The following is a 25,341-nucleotide window of genomic DNA, read 5'->3' as shown; positions in this document are numbered from 1 at the left end:
GGGGGGGGAATAAAAGGTTTAAATCTAAAATTACATAGCTGCCCCACAATCTGTGCATCTTGCTACAATCTTCAACAGCTGCTTTTCAGAGTATGTATTGCATGTTTTCAATTACTTTTCACACTCCCCACCCACCCAAGATCAGCGTAGGCTAACTTTTCTGTTACTTGACTAAACTGGTATGCAAAATCATATATACAGTAGTGTTTTCCTGCGTTGCTGAGTATTCTAGAAGATAAATAATCCCTCCCTGACCACAAAGAAGCATCTCCTTGAGAAAAGGAACAAATGGCCTTATTCCTTATAAGGCGTCACCCGGCAGCTTGAGCCCTGTGAATGGGCAATTGCTCTCTGATTGTTCGCAGCAGCCTCTTGCTTCATGCAGAAAGCTCAGAGCACCGCCAGGAAGCTGCAGGCGGCTGGCAGGAAAAAAACACGAAAGCAGCCTGGGGCTTTCGAGAAGCAGATTCTGCAGCAGCTAAGCATCCAGGACGGGACTATGGGCAAGTCAGGTGGGTGAACGAGTCTGTACGAAGCTCGTAGCTTTCCTTCTCTATAAACGCTCCCCCCCTCCTCCCCCCATTATAAAACCTTGCTCTGTGCCTCGATGTGCATAGATCTGAATGGCTCTTTAGCTGAGCTTCATCCAGTAGCCCGGAAGGGTTTTCGTTGCGCAGAAGAAACCCGGAACTCGCTGCGTAGGATGCGCCACTTTTTTATGCATTGGATTTGCCGTTACATACATGAACTTCGGTATAATGTGCTAGAAGGTAGCTGTTGCTTGCAGCAATAGCCATGGGGGGAGAGAGTCCGTTAGCTTTCAAGCGGTGCTCTGCGTTTCCTCGGAGGATGTGATTAAGAGAGGGCAGGAAGTAAGCCGTGAGCAGCACAAACCTATTTGGCAAGAATTCAAAATAGCTCCCAATATATGTTGGACCTTCGCCTGCACAGCTGCACCCGCCTAAGGTGAGAGGGAGCGAGCAACTTTCCTTCCTCCCGTTACACAGCTTATTATGCAATAGGATTTTGGCATCCCAACAAGCTGTGGCGCTTCTGTGTTATACAGGGTTCACATTTGGAACCGAGACACACTCAAGTTCCCGCAAGAAAGGAGGCTCTGGAATTAGACTGCTGTTCTAGAAGCTGCTCTGGAGCAAGGAACATTGTTTTCTGGAGCAGCAGCCAGCATTCTGCATCAGAAGCAAGGGTGTCTCTGCAAGGCGGAGGGAGGAAATTGTGATGCAGGTCCCATGGGGCTGCCCCCTCTCATTCCTGACAAAGTTTATGTAGCTTCAAAAGCTGTAAAACAAGCAGGAATGTAACAGCTGTAGCTTTTCTTCGGCCAACAGATGCTGCGATGGCAAAAGCTGTATCTTTTACATGTCTACTAGCCTTACAGCTTTTAAAGGCAAAACTCTGCAACTGTTATGTCTGGCAGTACTAGGCCCGTTTAGGAGGCAGCTATGTTCACAACACAGCAGCCTTAGAGCCCTGCATGTGGTGGGAAAGTCCAGAATGGAGAAGGATATGCACAGTGTGTGTGTACACCAGGAGTATGACACCTACCTGTGGCCCTCCAGATGTTGGACTTGCCACTCCCATCATTCCCAGCCAGCAAGGGTCAGTAGCCACAAACAATTGGAGCTACAGTGGAACTATCTCAAGAGGCTTCCACATACATGTCTGTTTTAAACGGATAGCTTTCCTTGGTCTTCTGTGCCAGACGTTAGCACTTTGGACTGGAGCCTAGGACAGTGGCTGAAGGAACACAGCTTGACTTTCTCAGCCGATGCAAGGAAGGGTCCTTAGCCATTCTCCACGAAGTTTGGGGTCAAACAGACTGAATCCCTGAATGCCGTCATTCAGGCGACCAAATCACCAAGACCAGTGCTCCTCTGAGTCCTCCTGACAAAACCTCTTTCTCCCATTGTTTTTACTTGCGGGTGGAAGACATGGAGAAAGGGTGCGTGTGTTTTCATTCTCTCTTGGTCTGCCATAAATAGCAACAGGAGTGGTAATCACTAGCTGTATGTTGTAACTTCTGATTGTGTACAAGGCCTGGGTGTGGGTGTATTTGAGTAAACTGCACTATCGGAGAAGCTCAACTGGTTTTACCCACATGTAGGCAAGGCTAGAAGTGTGTCTTAAGACTTCATCCAGCCAACAGATTTCTGTGTTGCTAATGCTATGAGTTTCTCCAAGCCTGATAATTTCAGGGTGCACACAGATGTACCTGTACCTAAAAATCAAGTGTCAATGTTCTTTGTGAAGTTGATGTGCAGAGTGTTGAATATGTGGGTGGCTTTGATGTCACAATCTTTTTGTCACTCTTCCATGGAACAGTTTTGCAATGAGAAAAAGCAGGAAAAGGGTGCAATCAAAACATTTAATCAGAAAAGGGTACTCTCTGTTATAGAATGTTTTTTCCCTGGGTGATGCTCATCAGGTGCAGAGTGTCTGTTGTTTTTCTGAGCCAGGCACAAGCACCTCAATAGTTTATATTTGGAAATTATGGGTAGTATTGAAACAAATGATCATTATGGACCTACATTAAGTCCATTATTTTCAATAGGTCTACTCTGAGTAAAGCACAGCTGATTGACACCTCTGGTCTGTGTTACGGTGTGATGCTTCTCTTATAATTTTCTGTTATTTTTCTCTTGATTTAGAAGAGGTTTGATAAAACTTGCAAGCCACCTTTGACAGTAGTTTGAACTAAAAAAAATGATTTAAGTATTAAATATTTGAAATGGGCAAACATGAAATTGGTGCTTAAGCATTGGAAGGGAGGATCTGGAAGCCTGCCTGAAATATGTAGAGCAGAACTTGTGTGTTAAAATTGGATGACAGGCCCATGTGTGCATTTGTATTAGACGTTTCTAAATCCTCTGAAATTGGCATGTGTTAAGAGCTAATTAAGGCAGACTGGTGCTTCCTATGGTATATTAAAAACGAATGCATTCCGGACTAATCCCCCTTGGAGGTGGCAGCCCGGTGGTAATGGGTCATTAGCAAGACCCAGGATCAAATAGAAAACCTTTAATAAAAATACTTTTTTTAAAAAAATAGGCCTTTGATGATTGAAGGTTACTTTGTTAGACAAACAGCACATTTCTCCACACAAGTAAGTCCTGTTTTGTTCAACGGAGTTTATTATCAGGAAGAGATTTTATTATTTATTGCCTTTAAAATTTAAATGACCTTTTAAAATACTATTTTTATTGGATTTTATATAATTTTAGAAAGCTAAAAACAACAAGTAAGGCGTAATAACAGCAAAGGAACATCCTGTATTCCCTGCCCTCCCATCTTCCTCAGGAAAGAATGTTAGACTCCTTACAATATGCGAAATTGTCTTAATATCTGTTAAGTACCCTTTGAGGGTTCATATAGTCATTGCATGCAGAAATATCTAAGAAAACCCAGCCATCTCTCTCTCACTCCTCTACAACAGAGCAGGAAACCTCTCTGGGAGCCAGATACTGCTGGACTCTCATCAACTCCAGCTCCCTTTCCGTTGCCCACGCTGGCTTGGCCTCATGGCTGGTGGAGTCCAGAAACATCTGGAAAATCCATGTTCTCCACTCCTACTATAAAAGCAACTTGGAAAGGGGCGGTTTGCAGTGGGAGGTCAGGAGGAGAGGGGCTTGCTTCAGCCTTTCTTAACCCACCACCTGATTTGTATAATTGGGAAACAATCTGCATATACAATTTAGTGCCACCCAGATTTCAGGGACTAGAATGTAGAATATCTAAGTATGCATCTGTCAGGTTATCATTTTAGCAATATACCAGGCATACAATAGAAGAAAACCATAAGAAACACAAATATCAGTGTGTTTAAACCACAGGGCCTAGGCCTTGCCAATCAGAAGGTCGGCGGTTCGAATCCCCGCAATGGGGTGAGCTCCCGTTGCTCTGTCCCAGCTCCTGCCCACCTAGCAATTCGAAAGCACGTCAAAGTGCAAGCTCCGGCGGGAAGGTAAACGGCGTTTCTGTGCGCTGCTCTGGTTTGCCAGAAGCGGCTTAGTCATGCTGGCCACATGACCCGGAAGCTGTACGCCGGCTCCCTCGGCCAGTAAAGCGAGATGAGCGCCACAACCTCAGAGTCGTCCGTGGGTGGACCTAATGGTCAGGGGTCCCTTTACCTTTACCTTTAAGACCACTGAGCTACAACAAACCTTGAGCAACAAGAGTAAAACCTGAAAGCATTTACCGTTTAGAATGGTAAACAGCCTGCTACAGTATTGAAAACATCCTTATAAATATGCTGGCAAATCAATTTTTTTTCATTCCGTCGATAAGGAATGACTGTTTGCAAGGTGAACATTTAATAGCTTAAAGTAGGATATGGGGATTTCCGCTTGTATATGTGAATCTATTCAACAGCAATGAACTTTAAATCCTCAGATGTATTCTTACCTTCCAGGAAGTGAAATGTTAATGGAGCCACAAATGCTTTTGTTGCAATCTTACTTCTGTGCTCACTAATCTGTAATCTCAGGACTCCACTCATTCGTGAACAAGGACACAATATTACTTACATATACAGTATTGCTACAAAACCTTTATGGAACTGGTACATTGTTTTTCGCTATTACAGTTCTGCATTGCAAGAACACTTTCCACACCAAAAGTGACCACTTATAATTAGGAGTCTAGTTCTGTCGTGTATTTATTTTATAAAATGTATATGCATCTCAAACCTCCAAAGCAGTTTACAAAGAGACTGTACTAAGAATTTACAGGTTCTTTGTGTTAAATGAGCTATGATATCCTTTGAGGCAAGTCTTGAAATCCTGGGATATGTCTAACTAAGCATTGAGACACTGTGTGTCTAATAGAAAAGGACATGCTGTTATATCCTACTGACCAAAATAATTCGTTATAATGAATCTTCTTTTTAATCTTGCAAAAACAAAAATCCGAGTCCACCATATATCCAAGACATGAAACATTTTATTTAATCTGTGGGATTTTTAGCTGCTATTGCATTGGTGCTAAGCATGCTATTCAGTTTCCTTGTTAACCAGAATACGCAAACCCGTTTGTTTCAAATGCTGGTTTGAATTCTGGCTGGTGCAGATCATGACTTGTGCTGGTGCATTTAGCAATCCTATCCCATGGTTAAAGTAAATCATGAGAAGGAGGGGGATTGTGTGACTGCCACATCATGATCCCAATATTCTCATCTCCATTAGGAGAATATCAGACCCCTCAAGTGTCTTTATTTAATCGGGACATTCCGAATTTACAGAGGTTGCCCCGACTCCTGATCCCAATCTGGGATGCCCCGATTTTCTCAGAGGCCACTCTAGGCATCGCGGCGTCTGCCAGCATTGCAGGGCCTAGGGCGGGGGTCAGGAACCTGCGGCTCTGGAGCCGCATGCGGCTCTCTGACAGGTCTCCCGCGGCTCCGGCATGCCCCCTTTCAATGCCCTTTCAATAATAATTAAATGGTTATCGGCAAAAAAAGGGGGGCCAAAAAACCCATGAATAATCCGCATCAACGTTGAACAGCTGGGCGGTCTTTCTCAGCCCTCTCGGGGTTCCCGAGGACAGACCCAAGATTGATGTCCACCTTGACCACTCCCAGAGAGAGGAAGCAACTTCTTCACACCAATAAGCGTGTGGGGAGGGCTGAGCTTTTACCACCTCGGCGTGCCGATTGGCAGGACAGATCGCCCACCTTGGCGCATAGGCTCGGAGCCGGGGCCTTACCGCCAAGGTAGCCACTGAGGATGAAGGCGGGAGGCGGGCACGGGAGAGCGATGCTTCGTCCGGCCAATGAGCCGCCGGGATGCCTGTTCCTGTTTGAGGGGAACATGCCAATGAGGGTGGCGTTAGGGCGGGGAGAAGAAGGAGCTGGGCTTTGCGAGTTATCGAGAGAGAGAGAAAAGAGTCGGGATAATAAAGGCGGCGGGAGGTGGCGGCGGCGATTGGATCGGCCCCTGTCGGGCGGAATCCTTTTCAAAGCGGCCGCGCGGAGGGCGGAGCAGGCGGGCCAGGCGTCGCCGTGACGGGAGGGCGGCGATGGTCGCCGACAGGATGAAGTAGACCTGCTTTGGGGCGGCGGCGGTGAAAACGTCCGGGCTGCTTCTGAAACCTCCGTCAACCGGTGCTTCTCCAGCGCTCGCTGCGGGCGGTGTACATGCTCAAGACGGCCCCAAGGGCGGCTCGGGGGCCCGGAGCCCTGAGGCCGGCGCGCTGCAGTGCCTGCCGTGATTTCCCCCCCCAAACCTGTTTTTTGCTTTTTGGCTTTTTGCCTTGCTCTCCCACCCCCCTCTCTTTTTCTTCCTCACCTCCTTTTTTAATCCAAGGGGAGAAATCCCATTTTTTAAACAAACAAACAAACGAAAAACAAACAACCCCCCCAAGCTGCTGCAGCCACTCTATTTGAATTTTTATTATTACCCTTTTCTCCCTCTATCCCCCCTTTTTCTTTTCTCTTCCCCTTTTGTTTTTGTTTTCAAAAAAAGGAAAAAGAAGAAAAAGATTTTCCCCCTTTATTTTTATTTTTTAAACTACTACATATTTTTAATAGATATTCTCCCCATCCCACCCCACCCCCAATTTATATTTTTCCACCCCACTTTTCCATTCCCACCCCCCCTTTTTCTTTCTTTATTAGTTCGCTTGCCAACCTATCTTAGAGGGGGAAGCCCTCTCTCCCACCCACCACACCCCCCAAAAAACAACTTTGAGCTGAACCCCAAAAAACGGAGGTAGATCACTGCTGAAAGTAGATCACAGTTTCTTGGGAGTTGGCCACCCCTGGTATAAGACATGTAACTAGAATAAAAATTTAAAAAAAACCAAGCAAATAATTGTAATAACTACTGTAATAAAGCACTGCTATAATTATATATAATTTCCCTAAAATTTTGGTTTCATTCGCCTTTCCGTGCTGAAATGTCACAACCTGAACGACCATGACTTGCCCCCCCCCCCTAGTTTTGATCCTGGGTACGCCCCTGAGTCAATGCAAAAAAGTAATAACTTATTCTTGTTGTTTTTACTAATTATACTTTGCATTGGCTCCTATACGTTATTTATTATTATTGCATTAAGGTAAGAAACAATATATGCAGTGTTATATTTGTTTTAAATGTCGCAATGGTTTTGCGGCTCCCAGTTGTTGTTTTTCCCTTTGGAAACGGGTCCAAGTGGCTCTTTGTGTCTTAAAGGTTGCAGACCCCTGGCCTAGGGCAACCTCCCTGAGGTAGCTTGAGGCTGCTGAGCAGAAGGTTGAAGACAGCATTGGTGAGAGAAGGGAGGCAAGGAGGGGGCGATCAGGCGGGCGAGGAAGGGGTCAGCAGCAGGGAGGGGGCAAGTGATGCAGGTGGGGGAAGCTGGAGGGGGTGCCCCGATTTTTTCTTACAAAATGTTGGAGGTTATGCAATATTAAAGGGACATGGGTGGCACTGTGGGTTGGGTGTGAGCTGCCGTTGCTCTGTCCCAGCTCCTGCCCACCTAGCAGTTCGAAAGCACGTCAAGTGCAAGTAGATAAATAGGCACCTTTCTGGCGGGAAGGTAAACGGCATTTCCGTGCGCTGCTCTGGTTCGCCAGAAGCGGCTTGGTCATGCTGGCCACATGACCCGGAAGCTGTACGTCGGCTCCCTTGGCCAGTGAAGCGAGATGAGCGCCGCAACCCCAGAGTTGTCTGCAACTGGACCTAATGCTCAGGGGTACCTTTAACTTTATGCAATATTAAGTCTGCTCTGGAGTAGTTCTAGTCCAGGGGTCAGCAACCTTTTTCAGCCGTGGGCCGGTCCACCATCCCTCAGACCATGTGGTGGGCCGGACTATATTTTGGGGAAAAAAATATGAACGAATTCCTATGCCCCACAAATAACCCAGAGATGCATTTTAAATAAAATCACACATTCTACTCATGTAAAAACACGCTGATTCCCGGACTGCCCGTGTGCCGGATTGAGAAGGCAATTGGGCTGCATCCGCCCACAGGTCTTGGGTTGCCTACCCCTGTTCTAGTCCATGCTAGTGACTGAAGCAACGTTTAGCTTCTAGTAAAATATTAGCTTGTGGAGCCCAACACCCTCCCCAGTCTCAGGGTTGGAAGATCCCTATCTCCATGACTTCTGAAGGTCTTCCCACCACTCTATAAATCCTTGTTACAGATTTGTTAGCTTTGCAGATATATAAACAAGCGGCTTTCAGGAACCTTAGTCATTAGCATTTTTTGAAGACTTGAGTGGAAAAAACCCCAAGATAATGACTCATTGCAGGCTGTGTAATAGATTTCTGTATATATGAATCAGAGTTCGAAGGAAGGGAAGCTGTACTGTTTTCTAGAACAGTGTTTTTCAACCACTGTTCCGCGGCACACTAGTGTGCCGCGAGATGTTGTCTGGTGTGCCGTGGGAAAATTACTTTATATATAGTCAATATAGGCACAGAGTTAATTTTTTTTAACATTTTCTAATGGTGGTGTGCCTCGTGATTTTTTTTCATGAAATAAGTGTGCCTTTGCCCAAAAAAGGTTGAAAAACACTGTTCTAGAAGTTGTTAGTTCTGCTGCCTGCTAAGATCCACTGAGTGGGCTTGAAAACGGATAGATTAAATTGCAAGCGAAGCAGGAGATGGTATGAAACACAAAAGTTGGTGAACTAGGGCCACATTTATGAATTTAACAAGAGCAGATCAGCAGTGGTGATGCAGTGCAAGACAGCAGCTCCCACAAAACTACGCATGAGCAAAGCCCTGCCAAAGGAAAGAGCATAGGAGCCAGAGATACCTGCACCCCACAGTAATATATTTGAGGGAACCGGGCCCCCCAAGTTGATGGGCATTGCCATTCAAATGGTAGTCGGGTGCTGCATCTTGTGATTGATGTGGGTGGGGCTTACTTGTCCCCCCCCCCCAATATTTTATTCAATTTGGCACCCTTGGAGGGAGGCAGCCTTAACCATACCTAACTGTACCAGTGGTCTTCTAGCCACTGACCAGCAGTGCCATCTCATAACCATCAAACTAGCATTGCTAAAGTCCAGGGCCCCACCTGAAATATGCAGGATCTAAACCAAAGTAGGCAGTCAGTGCGACTGCATGAAACAGGCAGCTTCCAAAGCCTGAATCACACAACAAATGCCTTGGGCTTTTCAACCCCAGCAGTTTATCAGCAGATAGTGGATTATAAGAATCAGGATGCGGCAGCCATGCCTGCACCCACCTCCAAGCATTCTACATATCCTGAAATCCCCAGTATTGCAGCACACACACCCTGCAAGAAACCCACATTGGCTTCCAAATGTTTAGCATGGAAAAGAGGAGAATGAGAGGAGATATGAGAGCCATCTTCAAGTATCTGAAGGAATAGAAGATGGAGCAAACTTGTTTTCTCCTGCTCTGGAGGGTAGACCCAAACCAATGGCTTCAAGTTACAAGAAAGGAGATTCCAACTAAACATCAGGAAGAGCTTTCTGACAGTAAGAGCTGTTTGACAGTGGAATGGACTTCCTCAGAAGGTTGTGGTCTCTCCTTCCTTGGAGGTTTTTAGGCAGAGGTTGGAGAGACATCTGCCTTGGATGCTTTAGTTGAGATTCCTCCATTTCATGGGGTTGGACTTGATGACCCTCAGGGTCCCTTCCAACTATGATTCTATGATTCTAAATCCCAAACTCACACCTAGAATAAACCTTCCTGGTCAATCTCTGTGTCTAAGCAATATTTCAGAAGGTGATGCTCTGGAACTGGGTACAGGTATTCCTGTTAGTATCTCTCGCTTGTCCCAAAATTGCTGGAACTCCCTCCCTGTTCTGAGAGAACTTGCCCAAGCACTGCTGAAAGACACATGAGCTATGCTAGTAAATAGAAGAGTAGACTTCTTTCCAGAATTAATTGGGGTAGATGTGTGGGCATTTATGTATTAACTTTATATCTCTTCCTTCTTCCCAAAGGATTTCAAGACAGTATGCATCTTGTATTTATACAGCATCGCAAAGTGCTCAAAACACTTTATGAACATTAAGGGAATACGTTGGGCTTGCAATTATTTGAAAGTTGTTCGGGAGTACGTTATCCCCATTTAAATGTATGTTAGGATCACATGCTTAGGAGTTAAGTCTATACTGACAGGTCATGCATTAGATCAGGGAATATAACTCAAATTCACTTAATCGTGTTTTTTTTAAAGCAGTTTCTGCTTCCAAGTTTGTTGGAAAGTCCAGCTGCTCCCTTCTTTTCCATGAGCCCATCGTGCTGAGATTACCAAACTGACAAAGCAGGCTCTGTATCTGGATGCCTTTCAGGCTCCAGAGGACAGAAACGGGAAGCAATTAGTCATTTATTGTTCATGTTTCTCAGTGCTAGCACAGTTGCATCTTTAAGAAATGATAACATTCCTTGATTGCTGACTGGATGATTTTGGCTTTATTTTGGTTGTTGTTACCGTATGCTAGGAGACTCCATGTCTTTGTGTGTGTGTGTGTGGGAAAGAGAGAGAGATAGAGAGAGCAATATTAGAATTGCATATTTTTATAACTCTGTAAACGTAGAATTTTATGTTCCTGTACATCTTCATTGAGTTAATAAAATGTAGTTGTTTGGCAGATCTGCATATTAATTATCGGATATGGAAAGTTTAATGTGAGGCGCATAATGTACATCACATCATGCAAAAAATATGTCCTAAATCTTAATACTAAATGTGGTATCTAAATCCAGCATTATATATTGCAGGGCATTTTAAGACTACCAGATTAATAGTTAATTCAACAACGATTGGGAGAGTCATATCTCAATAGTAATTTACATGTGGAAGGTCCCAGGTCTGGCATCACCAGCTAAAAGACAAAGCTTTGGCGACCTTGGAGGACCTGCTTCGATTTGGATCTGACAATAATGGGATGAATGGCCTCGTTTGCACTTTTGCATATTTGGTACTCGGATGTGTAGCGTGTTGCACAGTAAACACATTGGTAACGGGATGGAAATTTCTGTCCTCTTCTGTTAAATATTGGAAGTGCCTGTGCTTCTTTGACCCAAGCTTGTGTACTGTTCTTTCTTTTTAAACATAAATATGGGTCAAGAGTCCAGTACCATAATTCAAAAGCATCAATTCTTCGGCGATCAGCCTTCTTTATGGTCCAGCTCTCACTTCCATACATCACTACTGGGAAAACCATAGCTTTAATTATACGGACCTTTGTTGGCAAGGTGATGTCTCTGCTTTTTAAGATGCTGTCTAGGTTTATCATTGCTTTTATCCCAAGAAGCGGGCGTCTTTTAATTTCATACTATATTCCCTATAACCCCTCAGTTCTTGTCCCCACAGCAGAAACAAAAGTGGTTTGTGCATTACTGACCTAGGATCTTGCTCTAAGACTGCAATCCTTGTTGTTGTTGTTGTTGTTCAGTCGTGTCCGACTCTTTGTGACCCCATGGACCAGAGGATGACCGGCACGCCTATCCTTCACTGCCTCTCACAGTTTGGCCAAACTCATGTTAGTAGCTTCAAGAACACTGTCCAACCATCTTGTCTGTCGTCCCCTTCTCCTTGTGCCCTCCATCTTTCCCAACATCAGGGTCTTTTCTAGGGAGTCTTCTCTTCTCATGAGGTGGCCAAAGTACTGGAGCCTCAACTTCAGGACCTGTCCTTCTAGTGAGCACTCAGGGCTGATTTATGTTTAAGTGAGAATTAAGCTTCCGATTTACCCCCTAGAATGCACACTTAGGAATGCAGCTTCCGATCACATGGTGTGAAGTGATTCTTGCTTCTTCTGGACACTGGCGTTATTGAAGTTAGTACCGGTATTTCATTTACTGATTTGCTTTTTACAATCATAGCCAGGGGTGCCAACTTGAATAAAATATTGTGGGGGCCCAGGTAAGCCCCACCCTGCATCAGTCAATCACATGGTGCAGTTCCACTATTTGAATGGGAATGCCCATCAACTTTTGGGGGGGCCCAGCCCCCTCAAGTATTTTATTGTGGGGGGCCAAAGCCCCCACGGCCCCTAGGAGTTGGCTCCTATTATCCTAGCAATTGCAGCATTTGCTTCTACATTTTAAAAATGATAATTTTATTAGTACACATGCACTTTAGTACAAAATAAATTGAAAATTAAAAGGGGGGGGCAATAGTTGATGTGGAAACAAATGGGGGAAGGGGCCACATGCCGTAGGGGCAGGCAGGCAGAGCATCACCAACTATCTTACTGAAGATTCCTATTGCTAGGTGCATTAATAGTGCTTTGCAAGTCTACACCCACCAGGCTGGTGCTGCAGTTGCACTGAAAGTAGGAAAAATCACCACAAACTTTCTTGAAAAAGACGAGAGTACAAAGTGGAACACATTGGAATACAATAGTTTGGCAGAGACGTCACTTGGCATCTTCCCAACATGAATGAGTGATGCACATTCCAGAGAAAGTCATTGCACTACTAAATGGAATAGTTCCAAACTTCCCTGCTTCTTGGAGATTAGCTGAGGTTTCATGCAAAACTACTCAGAAGATCCAATGCACAGAAGGGTAAGGTGAAAAGCAGCATTCCCACCCAGCCCCACTGCAGCACTGTATTAATTATTATGTATTAATTGTTTGCTATTGTGGGCTGTTTTGTGCTCAGTTTGCTTGCTGGAAATGTGACATACAAAAGTAAAAGATGAGCATGAAGAAAGATTGATGTGCATCCTAAGTTCTTACTGCATAATGTTAATTTTAGATAGCATAAATTTTTATTTTTTCATAACAAATTGGCTCTGCTACTTTTCTTGCATTGGTTGTTGAAGATGAGCTAAGGAGGTTATGGTTATAAGACAGAAATGCTGATAACAGGTCAAAAGCTTTGAATGCCACAGATTACATGTATAATATAGTTCCTTTCTTCTTGTCTTTCTCTACAATGCCATATATCATAAAGCATCCCCTCTCGCCAGTGCTTGTGCAACTAAGTGATCTCAGGTGCAGCTGTTTTAAAACAAGCCATCTGAAGAGTTGGTTAAACTGATTTTTCCCCTTATTTTGTAGACTTTCAAATGTAAGAACAAGGTAAGATTTTGGGCCTGAAGCAGATAATGGAATTGTTTTGAGTTTCTAATGCTTCATACCGTTTTAGCTTCCAAGCAATTTGCGGAAGAGGTCTTAAAAGCCCACAATGACTACAGGAAGAAGCATGGTGTTCCCTCACTGAAACTCTGCAAGAAGTTAAACAGGGAAGCACAACAGTGAGTACAACTACGTCTTTATTTTGTTAATTGAAGAATTTATCGGTATTGCAGTACTTTTGATTTGATTATTGGTTTGTTGATACTCAAATCCTCGTGGATTTATTTCCTTGAACAACAAAAAAAGACACACACACACACACTGCCGGGATCAGCATAATTGTCTTCTCCAGTGGTACCATATTTTGGAAGAGCAAGCCGGCACACAGCAAAATCTCTAGTAATTTCTATAAGCATTGGTTGAAAGGAAGAAGAAATCCTAAATGTTGTTAGAGCTAAATCCTAAATATTAGAGCTAAGGAACACAAGCAAAATTACATGGTGCATGTTGCTGTTGTTTAGTCATTTAGTCATGTCTGACTCTTTGTGACCCCATGGACCAGAGCACGCCAGGCACTCCTGTCTTCCACTGCCTCCTGCAGTTTGGTCAAACTCAGGGTGCATGTAGCTTAGCTCTAATGTTCTTAGGTATTGCCAGTGATTCACACCACCATTTCTTGGACCACTTCACACAGTTGGTAGGGCTTATAGGACGGGATGCTTCTTTGTACAAAAAAACACCCAGAATAGACATAGTAGCTCCTAGCATGTCTCAGAGAAGGGGCCTTGCCTCGCTTTATCCCTCATATGCTAGTTTTCTGGATGTATAAAATTTATATAATCTCTCAAGCATTCTGATGCTCACCCTGTCTCTTAATAACTAAACAGTTGATATCATGTTGCTGTTGAGGAAAAGATATCAGCTGGCTGGTTTGAGGAGGATCGCTTCATGGTGCTAGCACCTGTGGCTTGGCCACTACCAGAACTCCTTCATGGGGACCTGTGGGCACTTGGAGACACACTGGGAAGCAGGGAGCATTGCATTCCATTGCGCTATCACATTCCAAGCGTATTCTAGGGCTTGGTCGTCTTTGGAAGCCTTTAGGTCTCACGGCAGGGCTGCCTCACACTCCTCCTTCTCAGGAGGAGGATGTTCTGAAATACCTCATATCCCTTAAGGAACGGGGATTAGCTGCAAAAACCACGGCTTTGCATATAGCTGTGTTCACATTCTTCAGCAAACTCCTGCAACTTCCAGACCTCTGTGACTACTTCCATGTATGGAAGTTGCTAGAAGGCTGGTGCAGACACTACCCCCCAGGACACCAGAAAACCAATTACATACACTGTCCTAAGGGACATAGAGACTGTGTTGGGCTCCATGGACTGGTCAAAGTACGAGACCAGGCTTTTCCAGGCAGCCCATTCCCTTGCTTTCTTTGGGGTGCTGTGGTTCAGCGAATGCACAGCCAGCTTTTTGCTTCACTGGTTACCAAGGGTCTTGTGCTGGGTGATATGTGCCTGTCCCAGTCTTCCTTAAGGGTTCAGGTGCAGGTTTCTAAGACAGACCAGTCTGGAAAAGGGGCCGGAGGGGGATGAGATGGGAGACAGCCTTATGCCCTGGCTCACATCGCTGATTGTGGTGAAAGCCCTGCCAGATGCCCTTGTCTTTAGCTAGGCAAGAATATGAGAAACAGAAAAGGCATCATCTACCTCACCAGCCTACCAGTCTGGAGAGTTCGCTCTTGAAACACCCCCTTAATGTCTATATTTTGGTCTGAACTGTTGGTGTGGCAGCACTGGTAGGGCAGATGTGTGTGTGTGTGGGGGGGGTGATTCAGCACCCTGGCATTATAGTTCATAACAGAGCCCTGTTCAGACCTGATGGGGTACATCTTTTGCCAGTGGGCACAGAGGTGTGGCTGCTGGATGTTTAGAAAGGCCTTTGGGAGTGGTTGTAGATGTCAGTAGCTTGGGGGTGAGCTGGCTGGGGTGGGGCCAACTGAGGTGGCAGATATAAGGCATTGGGTTGAATTCCTAGTCAATGCAGATGGGGAGGCAATTGGGACTCTCACCCCACCCCTCTCCAAGGGATTGGGGTGCCCCCTTAAAGGTGTCCGGGGGAGGTGCTTCCATCCTGACACCCAGATGGGCCAGGATACCCCCCGAAATGGTGATCTTAGAGGTCACCCCATTCTGATGTACATCCTGGAGTGATCCTTAACCCTTCTTTTATCCCAAAGTAATTGTCTTGTTACTATTTCATCTTCCTTGATTAGTCCCCAGCTGCTCGCAGCCTCACTGTGTCTGGGCCCACAATCCTGAATTCAGACACAAAGTGACTATCAGTAAGATGGGTGGGATTTGGCATCATACTAAGGTGATAATTATATCAGAACAAGTATTTGTGCTTTCTGGACCAAACAACCTCTCCTTTCCTCTCCTACATGCTTTTCTGGGGATTCTCTCGATCCCCTGAGCTGCTTTGGGAGACTTGGAGGGAGGGGGAAAGCTCAGTCAAGCTAGCAGGACTCATTGGTTGAATACAGCAAATGACTTTGCAAAAAGCAGTATCAGAAGAGGATCAAAGGCAGATATTGAGATCAGATGGGGGAAACCAAGTCAATCCTTCTGGTCATTTGTCTGACAAAGTTAGCACTACTAGGCCATTCTGGGAGAATGCTGCACACGTGCCAGAAAGAGAAGCCCATCAATAGAAAAGGGTAGCCAAAGGAAGATATAAAATCCATGCGGGACAAGCAAACCTAGATACTCACTCCCCAGCCTTCAGACAGAAAACCCAATAGGATGTAAGTGGGTGCTGGAAAAAAAGTAAAATGCAATAGGGTAAAATGAATGGCATAAGGTCCGATTCATTGCGAAAGGCTGTTCACGAAAGTATGGGGAGAACTGCATGGAATCAAGCACACAACTGTCAGAATGTTGTTCAGTGTGACAGCCAGAAAAGGCATGCAAGGTAAACACTGGTGCAAAATACAATTTTTTAAAAAGAGATTCAGAGGAACTAGAGACCTACCATACTGTCCTACACAAGATACAACAGCAGATGTTCTGCAAAACCTTTATCAGGGGAGCGTTGTCACAAGCTATTAAGAAAAATCAGCTCTGTGGGTTAATTAATATGTCTGTTGAGAAGGAGTGTTCAAAAAGGCAATGGTGTGTAATTAATTACAGTAATACTGTCCTGAGAGGAAGAAGCCACTAGAGAGTTAATGTCTATTGGAACGAAAACCTAAGCGGCCTCCCTGAGCTGTCCGTTCTCGTTTCTCTTTCTGCTTGCTTGTTTCTGACGTATGTGGATCTTAAGTGAAAGATCCCGTTTGAAGTTTACTGTGCAGCCATGTCTGTCTTCAGTGCGGTGGGCCAAAACCTACTCAGCAACAACGGAAGCGTAGAAATCTTTATGGGAGAATCACCTCAGCTTAAAGAGAAGCACACAGCACTGTCAACACCCCAGAGTCTCTCATTAAATGTTAACTCATTTCGAATAAACAATTTCTTACCCTTTCTACCACAAATATGGCATGGCCCACCCTCAAATTTACCTCTTTTGCACAACCCAGTTTCAAATTATTCTGGGGGACCATTTTCTACCCATAAACTCTGGAACCTCACCCCCCCACACACAATTTGTCATTACAGTGGCAGAATACAATTCAGCTGGCTCACCCTTCACATCCATAGGGTTAGGGTTAGCGTTGGTGTTGACATTATTAGTTTTAGCTTGGGGGGGGGGTCTTGACTCCACCGTTGAGACAGGAGGAGGAAATAGGTGCTTGTCAGTCCTCCACCCCATTTCTTCTTTTTTAAAAATTAAATTTTATTTATTTCAGATCCATACAAGAAAAGATAAAAACCATGCAAGCATTAAATCATCAAAATACATTTCCCCATCTTGTTCCCCCTTTCCTCCCACTCCCCCTCACCCCTGTGTGATCTCATTAAGCCTCTATTTTACTTTCATCTCTTTCGCTGTGTTACTTATTACTATAATTGTTATCTTATTTTACATATTTCATCTTGTTTACCCCCACCCATTTCATTACATATCTATCAAAATATTAAAAATATCTATCAAGATATTAAAAATCCGGAGCTCTGTAATTTCATGTAATCTTTCACTCCTTGCCACTCCTTTATTACATCCTCCACCCCATTTCTAAGGCCAAAGGAAGGTATATCTAGGGCAGGCTTCCTCAACCTCGGCCCTCCAGATGTTTTTGGCCCACAACTCCCATGACCTCTAGCTAGCAGGACCAGTGATCAAGGATGATGGGAATTGTAGTCTCAAAACATCTGGAGGGCCGAGGTTGAGGAAGCCTGGTCTAGGAGGACCAAAGAGAGGAGCTTGGGCAGAGGCTGTGTTTGATGATGGCGATGATGATGATGATAAAGACAAAAAAAAGTTGCTTACACCCTGCCCATCTGACTAGGTTGCTTCAGCCACTCTGGGTGGCTTATAGCATAATAAAAGCACAGCAAAGCATCAAACATTTTTTAAAAAAAACTTCCTGAAAAGTCTTCCACAATGGTGTGAGTAGCTCTGGGGCACTATGCTGCTCTTACACGGAACATTGTGCATACTCTTCATTTAGAAGAGGGGTCACCAACCTATGGCTCGGGGCCGGATAAGGCCTGAGGGACTCGTTTATTCGGCCTGCGGCGACCACCACCGCCTCCCACTCTTACCGACATGCTGCAGCGCAGGGACCCACTTCCGGGTCGGAGGAGCCCCAGAAATAGCGTGTGTGCATGCATACAGGCGTGTGCTCCCCTGCCCTCTGGCCCGCCACGCAATTGTCACTGGAGACACCGGCCAGAGGCAAGGAAAGCTTGGAGATCCCTTATTTAGAACAACCTTCACCAACCTGGCACCCATTTTACTTCAGCATGATGCAGTCTGTTTACGCTTATGTAAAGATCTCTCCTTTTTTTTTTTGGTCTAGGTATTCAGAAGCACTTGCTAGCACCAGAATCCTCAAACACAGTCCTGAATCCAGTAGTGGGAAGTGTGGGGAAAACCTCGCATGGGCTTCGTATGATCAGTCAGGTAAGATAAGTACCCGGCACATAGGAAAGACTTGTTAACATTGAAGTGCTCAAACATTTTCCTCCCTGGACAGTGAAATTGACGGAATATGCAGAACTGGACAAAATGACGGGAAGAATCCAGGAACAGCGGGACCAGAAATTCATCAAAGACTGGTTAAATTTTACGAACTACTTAAAAGACAATTTACAATTGAATACGCTAATAGGATTTCAAGAAGTTTTGTAGTTAATGTGTAGAAATATTATTGTAAGTATGGTAGTTAAAGTAAGAAGGAATTTTATGATAATGTAAGCAATGGTTGATTAAAGAAGTATAATATCAAGATATAATTCAGAAAACCATGTGGAGGGATTGAGGGAAGTCATGGCTTTGTAAGCCAAAGTGGAAAATGTATGAAAATGTTCGATATAACTTTATATTGTAGTAGTATAGTGTAAAAAATAATAAAAATTATATTAAAAAAACAAACAAACATTTTCCTCCCAAAACTGTAAGGACTGCAATCTAAGCAACACATATGTGATAAAATACCATTGAAAGCATTTTAATATTTGTCAGTCTAATAGTGGCGCAGTGCCATACTTCATAGCTGTCAACCCTCCCTGCTGTTCCCCACTGCTATAATAAGGGAATTTCTGCAAAAAAGGGAAAGGTTGACATACTTATGCATGTTCAAGTGGGAAATGTCCCTCTTGATTCAGTGGAACTTGCTCCTAAATGAGCATAGGATTGCAGCAAGAAGTTTAAGATAAACATTATTAATTTTCAATAGTTGGAATTGGTTGTATGCTTTGATTAGGTCAAGGCTCATTGAACCTAGGCAGAGAGCTGGTGTGGTATTGTGTCAATAAAAGGCTTATACCTACAACAGAGAGTGAGTCAGGCTCAAACCCTCACTCACCCCTGAAACTTGCTAGTTGGATGTGAGCCAGCTGCTATTTTTTCAGTTATTTATTACATTTGTATCCCACCTTTCCTCTAAAAAGCTTGCGTCTCCATATCCAGGGATTCAGCTACATTGGCAGAGAAAAAGCACTTTATATGCGTTGTATATGCATTATAACACTGTGACACCAGGTGGCGCTGTAGAGTTCCGTTTTTGCCAACCCGATTTCTCATACAAAGTTCACAATGTGTTTAACTGAAATGCTTCTTCTTTCATGTGAAAAAGATCCAGCCCAGAAATGTTATGGCCCAAGGGTAAGGTAGGGTGTAAATCAATGGAAAAGAGGCAGAACCTAACTACTGAATCCAATATATTTAAAGTTATTTAACTGCATTAAATATTAAAACATCTGAATTTTATAAAATTGAAAATGTGCTTAGTGCTTGTCAGTTATCTCCGTGATTTTACACCCACCGACCAAAACATTTCTAAATTTATTTTCTCTCAAAATACGCATTTTACATATTTTGATACATTTTTTAAGAAGAAAACTGCATCAGGACATTTGGTAACTGCAAAAGACATACTTATGTAGTCAAAAAATTGCTTTCTCTTTACATTTTAAATTCAGCTACTTATTGCTGTTGGTCAGAATAGTGTATGGTACACTTTTTTCTAAACCTTTGGGGTTTTTACTAACTTAATTCTAGCTTGGTTAGAATGTATTTTGAGAGGCCAGAGCTGCCTTGTCTCGGAGGGGGAAAAAGAACAGAGTGGCAGCATTTTTGCACCCCATCAATTGCAATTCAACAGCATCTTTTCATTCATTTTGCAGGGAGTGAAGTAGCTGAAAGATGGTACAACGAAATAAAAAGTTACAACTTTCAGAGTCCGGGGTTTTCCTCTGGGACAGGTGAGTATGGGCTTGGCATTGCTTATTTACAATCAGACAGGGCTGGCAAGGAAAGGTGACTGCCTTGGGCAGCAGAATTTGCAGGAGCAACAGATCCAGTCTCTAAGGAATGCATCGCCTACTGCTGCTGCGGTGGCAATGATGGCTGTGTGACACTCCTTGGAGGCCTCAGCTGCCCCCTCCTTGGCACCCCCCCCCAATGCTGCCTCTGCCATGGCCTCTCAGTGAATAGGAGGCACTGCTGGTCTCCTCCCACCCCTAGCAAGGAAATGGTGGGCTCCACATGCACCCAACGTGATTCAGAGAGTGGACCTTTCTCTTCCTCCCCCCCCCCACCTCAACTGTTGGGCGAGGTTGAATTGATTTCTCCCCTTCACTCACCCATTCTTCCCTGGTGCAGGGGTGCCATTCTGTGGTTCGCCTCAGGTGCCAGAATGTTTTTGGCCAGCCCTGCGGATAACATAAAGGACACTTCTAGTTTCACATAATATCTTAGAAATTAAGCTTTTATATACACATACCGTATATCGCGGCGTATAAGACGACTTTTTAAGCCCGAAAAATCTTCTCTGAAGTCGGGGGTCGTCTTGTACGCCGGCAACATCATGACCCGGAGTTCCGCCCCGCCACTGGCTGCATGGAGCCTCTCCCCGGCGCTTCAGCCGCCATGGAGCCCGGGCTGGGCGTGGGCGGCAAGCGCGGAGGCTTCCTGTGCGGCGACGGGGAGCTTCTCCCCGCTGCCCCAGGCGTCGCTGCCGACGCCTCAGCAGCCGTGGAGGCCGTCCTGCGCTTCAGCAGGAAGCGCGGAGGCCTCCTTTGGGGCGACGGGGAGCTTCTCCCCGCTGCCCCAGGCGTCGCTACCGACGCCTCAGCAGCCGGGGAGGCCGTCCTGCGCTTCAGCAGGAAGCGCGGAGGCCTCCTTTGGGGCGACGGGGAGCTTCTCCCCGCTGCCCCAGGCGTCGCTGCCGACGCCTCAGCAGCCGCGGAGGCCGTCCTGCGCTTCAGCAGGAAGCGCGGAGGCCTCCTTTGGGGTGACGGGGAGCTTCTCCCCGCTGCCCCAGGCGTCGCTGCCGACGCCTCAGCAGCCGCGGAGGCCGTCCTGCGCTTCAGCAGGAAGCGCGGAGGCCTCCTTTGGGGCGACGGGGAGCTTCTCCCCGCTGCCCCAGGCGTCGCTGCCGACGCCTCAGCAGCCGCGGAGGCCGTCCTGCGCTTCAGCAGGAAGCGCGGAGGCCTCCTTTGGGGCGACGGGGAGCTTCTCCCCGCTGCCCCAGGCGTCGCTGCCGACGCCTCAGCAGCCGCGGAGGCCGTCCTGCGCTTCAGCAGGAAGCGCGGAGGCCTCCTTTGGGGCGACGGGGAGCTTCTCCCCGCTGCCCCAGGCGTCGCTACCGACGCCTCAGCAGCCGGGGAGGCCGTCCTGCGCTTCAGCAGGAAGCGCGGAGGCCTCCTTTGGGGCGACGGGGAGCTTCTCCCCGCTGCCCCAGGCGTCGCTACCGACGCCTCAGCAGCCGCGGAGGCCGTCCTGCGCTTCAGCAGGAAGCGCGGAGGCCTCCTTTGGGGCGACGGGGAGCTTCTCCCCGCTGCCCCAGGCGTCACTGCCGACGCCTCAGCAGCCGCGGAGGCCGTCCTGCGCTTCAGCAGGAAGCGCGGAGGCCTCCTTTGGGGCGACGGGGAGCTTCTCCCCGCTGCCCCAGGCGTCGCTGCCGACGCCTCAGCAGCCGCGGAGGCCGTCCTGCGCTTCAGCAGGAAGCGCGGAGGCCTCCTTTGGGGCGACGGGGAGCTTCTCCCCGCTGCCCCAGGCGTCGCTGCCGACGCCTCAGCAGCCGCGGAGGCCGTCCTGCGCTTCAGCAGGAAGCGCGGAGGCCTCCTTTGGGGCGACGGGGAGCTTCTCCCCGCTGCCCCAGGCGTCGCTACCGACGCCTCAGCAGCCGGGGAGGCCGTCCTGCGCTTCAGCAGGAAGCGCGGAGGCCTCCTTTGGGGCGACGGGGAGCTTCTCCCCGCTGCCCCAGGCGTCGCTACCGACGCCTCAGCAGCCGCGGAGGCCGTCCTGCGCTTCAGCAGGAAGCGCGGAGGCCTCCTTTGGGGTGACGGGGAGCTTCTCCCCGCTGCCCCAGGCGTCGCTACCGACGCCTCAGCAGCCGGGGAGGCCGTCCTGCGCTTCAGCAGGAAGTGCGGAGGCCTCCTTTGCGGCGACGGGGAGCTTCTCCCCGCTGCCCCAGGCGTCGCTGCCGCCGCCTCAGCAGCCATGGGGGCCGCTGTGCGCTTGGGCGGCAAGCGCGGAAATCTCCTGTGTGGCGCGGGGGACGCTCTCCCCGCCGCTGCCGCCGCCTCAGCAGCCATGGATCCCGGGCTGGGTGAGTATACCCCAAACTCTGTTTTTTCACATTAAAAGTTGGGGGGTCGTCTTATACGCCGAGTCGCCTTATACGCCGCGATATACGGTATCCTTTCGACTGAATAGAGGGCGGGGAAGTAGAAGCATGCTGTTCATAATTCAGCAATAAACAGGCACTGGGTAACCAAGTGTGAGGAAGCTCAGGCTTTGTTTTTGTTGTTCAGTCGTTCAGTCGTGTCCGACTCTTCATGACCCCATGGACCAGAGCACGCCAGGCACGCCTATCCTCCACTGCCTCTCACAGTTTGGCCAAACTCATGTTAGTAGCTTCAAGGACACTGTCCAACCATCTCATCCTCTGTCGTCCCCTTCTCCTTGTGCCCTCCATCTTTCCCAACATCAGGGTCTTTTCCAGGGAGTCTTCTCTTCTCATGAGGTGGCCAAAGTACTGGAGCCTCAACTTCAGGATCTGTCCTTCCAGTGAGCACACAGGGCCGATTTCTTTAAGGATGGATAAGTTTGATCTTCTTGCAGTCTATGGGACTCTCAAGAGTCTCCTCCAGCACCATAATTCAAAAGCATCAATTCTTTGGCAATCAGTCTTCTTTATGGTCCAGCTCTCACTTCCATACATTACTACTGGGAAAACCATAGCTTTAACTATACAGACCTTTGTCGGCAATGTGATGTCTCTGCTTTTTAAGATGCTGTCTAGGTTTGTCATTGCTTTTCTCCCAAGAAGCAGACGTTTTTTAATTTCGTGACTGCTGTCACCATCTGCAGTGATAATGGAGCCCAAGAAAGTAAAATTTCTCACTGCCTCCATTTCTTCCCCTTCTATTTGCCAGGAGGTGATGGGACCAGTGGCCATGATCTTAGTTTTTTTGATGTTGAGCTTCAGACCATATTTTGCGCTCTCTTCTTTCACCCTCATTAAAAGGTTCTTTAATTTCTCCACACTTTCTGCCATCAAGGTTGTGTCATCAGCATATCTGAGGTTGTTGATATTTCTTCCGGCAATCTTAATTCTGTCTTGGGATTCATCCAGTCCAGCCTTTCGCATGATGAATTCTGCATATAAGTTAAATAAGCAGGGAGACAACATACAGCCTTGTTGTACTCCTTTCCCAATTTTGAACCAATCAGTTGTTCCATATCCAGTTCTAACTGTAGCTTCTTGTCCCACATAGAGGTTTCTCATGAGACAAATGTAATTTCTGAATCTTCCTCTTTCTAACACCTTAATTTGAAAAAGCATTGATTCCAAAGACACATGGTTTAATTTTTCAGGAAATGGAAGAGATACCAGTTAACTGTTAGAAGCTTTACTAACTTAAGGTTACAAGATTTTTTTTCAAAGAATTCGGGGACACTTTTTTTTTTAAAGAGAAAAAAAAGTTATTTTAAAAAAGTTGTTTTTTTAAAAAATTAAGAAGTAAGATCTTCTCTTCTGTGGTCTCCTCTGTTGTGCGGCCTTCCTCTGGGCCCTGGCCTGCTCTCTTGGAGCACTAGCTGCTGTGCAGTAGGCTCGGGTTGGGCCTGCTCTCGGCCATGTGTCCTTTCCCTCCCGGTGCTCTCCTACCTCTCCACCTCAGTGGCGGCCGTGGCAGTAGTGGTGTGGCAAGCTCGGAGCTCCTGTCTTTTTTCTCCTTCCTCTTTCTCTCTCTTCCTTCCCCTTCTCTCCTCCTTCTCTCTACGTTGGCTCCGGGGTTTTCCTGGCTCCAGAGTGCTGCTGGACAGTCGGCCAGGTGGCCAGGTGCTCTCGATCCCAGCTCAATTTGGGTCGCGGTGTGTGTGTGTCAGTGGTTCCCCCAGTTGACGTGCTGGGCATCCCCAGTTCCCCATTGGCAGTGGCAGTGGCAGTCTCAGCAGCCTGGAGCCAGCTTGGTAGTGCAGTTGGCTCTGGCTGGCTTCAGGAGATGCTCGCTGTCGTGGCGTCCGCCATTTTGCATTGCCGGAAGTGTGTCTTGTGCCATTGAAACCATCATGCAACATTCATTCCCTACTAATTAGTCTACAACACTTAAAATATAAATCCAGGGACATTGAATGAAATCCGGGGACAGATTTGTAAATCCGGGGACGTCTGGTAACCATATACTAACTGCATCTGTTAAGTACGGGTGTGTTGCTATAGAACTAACTAGGGATGCCTCGAGAGCAATAGGCCAGCGACTAGTCTGGATTAGTCTCATCTGGCACTGGTTGCTGGGAATTCTCAAGAGGACTGACATGCTGTCTTTTCTGAAACCAAAGCTATGACTTTGGGGGTTCTCCATGAAGCCTAATGGGGAGCAAGATTGGTTGGAGTGTTCATGCTCTTCCATTTCATGCTCAGCCTGTGTGTGTTTATAAATAAAAGCGTTTATCACAAGAACACCACAGTCTCCAGTGAGCTTCATACCCAGGAACCTGAAACTGAGGTCAGACAAACAAGTTAACTAATTGGAGCACTCCTTAAAACTTTCAAATGTATCCTCAAAACAATTGTTCTTTTAGAAAGTTATGAGCAAGAAATACTTTTATTGCACACAAAGGTTAATGTCCTTGACTTAGGATGCTTGAATTTCCTTGAGCAATCCTTCTGAAACCAAGTCCTGTTCTTGCTCAGTCTTGCATGAGACTCTTGCTCAGAGCCTAATAGATTCTGTGTGGGATTTTTCTTTAAGGACACTTTACAGCCATGGTTTGGAAGAACACCAAAAAGATGGGAGTTGGAAAGGCGGCTGCCAGCGACGGCTCCACATTTGTGGTGGCCCGATATGAGCCTGCTGGCAATATTGTAAACCCTGGTCACTACGAACAGAATGTCCTCCCGCCAAGGAAATAACATTGCCAGGAGCCTGAGGGAAAGGACTGTTCAAGCGGCTAATGAAAAGCAAAACGGAGGATTGGATTAGTTTGGATAAGCAGGTTTATATTTGAAAATGGTTTTCAAACTTGCTACAAGGAGAGTGGCTTGAATCACGAGAATCAATCCTGCCTACCAAAATGGATTTTTGTATGGAACTGGTGCCTAAAGGGAGCCCAAAACGTAGAATGTGCAAAAATTAGGAGTTCAAATAATGGCTTTATATTTGTCTAGGGTTCCTTTTAAAAATTACATTTGTATGGTTTCAGTAAAAT

The 25,341-nt window shown here is 46.4% G+C and overlaps 1 protein-coding gene across 1 annotated transcript; it reads left to right on the top strand.

The window, feature by feature from the left end:
* The first annotated feature begins 364 nt into the window (after positions 1-364).
* Positions 365-25,150, top strand: GLIPR2 (GLI pathogenesis related 2). Its single transcript, XM_033170686.1, has 5 exons — positions 365-512; positions 13,082-13,190; positions 17,978-18,081; positions 19,806-19,883; positions 24,885-25,150. Exons 1-5 carry the CDS (start codon positions 380-382, stop codon positions 25,043-25,045), a joined length of 585 nt encoding a protein of 194 aa, XP_033026577.1. The 5' UTR covers positions 365-379; the 3' UTR covers positions 25,046-25,150.
* The last annotated feature ends 191 nt before the right edge of the window (positions 25,151-25,341 follow it).

The sequence above is a fragment of the Lacerta agilis genome, chromosome 14 (genome assembly GCF_009819535.1).
Source record: "Lacerta agilis isolate rLacAgi1 chromosome 14, rLacAgi1.pri, whole genome shotgun sequence".
In the NCBI taxonomy this organism is placed as follows: domain Eukaryota; kingdom Metazoa; phylum Chordata; class Lepidosauria; order Squamata; family Lacertidae; genus Lacerta; species Lacerta agilis.
The sequence above is the reverse complement of the archived record's forward strand: the minus strand, read 5'-3'. Positions and strand labels throughout refer to the sequence as shown.

Bases quoted from the DNA above. Each gene is read 5' to 3' on its own strand.
- GLIPR2 (XM_033170686.1), top strand. From the start codon at position 380: ATGCAGAAAGCTCAGAGCACCGCCAGGAAGCTGCAGGCGGCTGGCAGG. The intron at 513-13,081 runs GTGGGTGAACGA...ATACCGTTTTAG, and splicing joins CGGGACTATGGGCAAGTCAG to CTTCCAAGCAATTTGCGGAA. The intron at 18,082-19,805 runs GTAAGATAAGTA...TTCATTTTGCAG, and splicing joins GGCTTCGTATGATCAGTCAG to GGAGTGAAGTAGCTGAAAGA.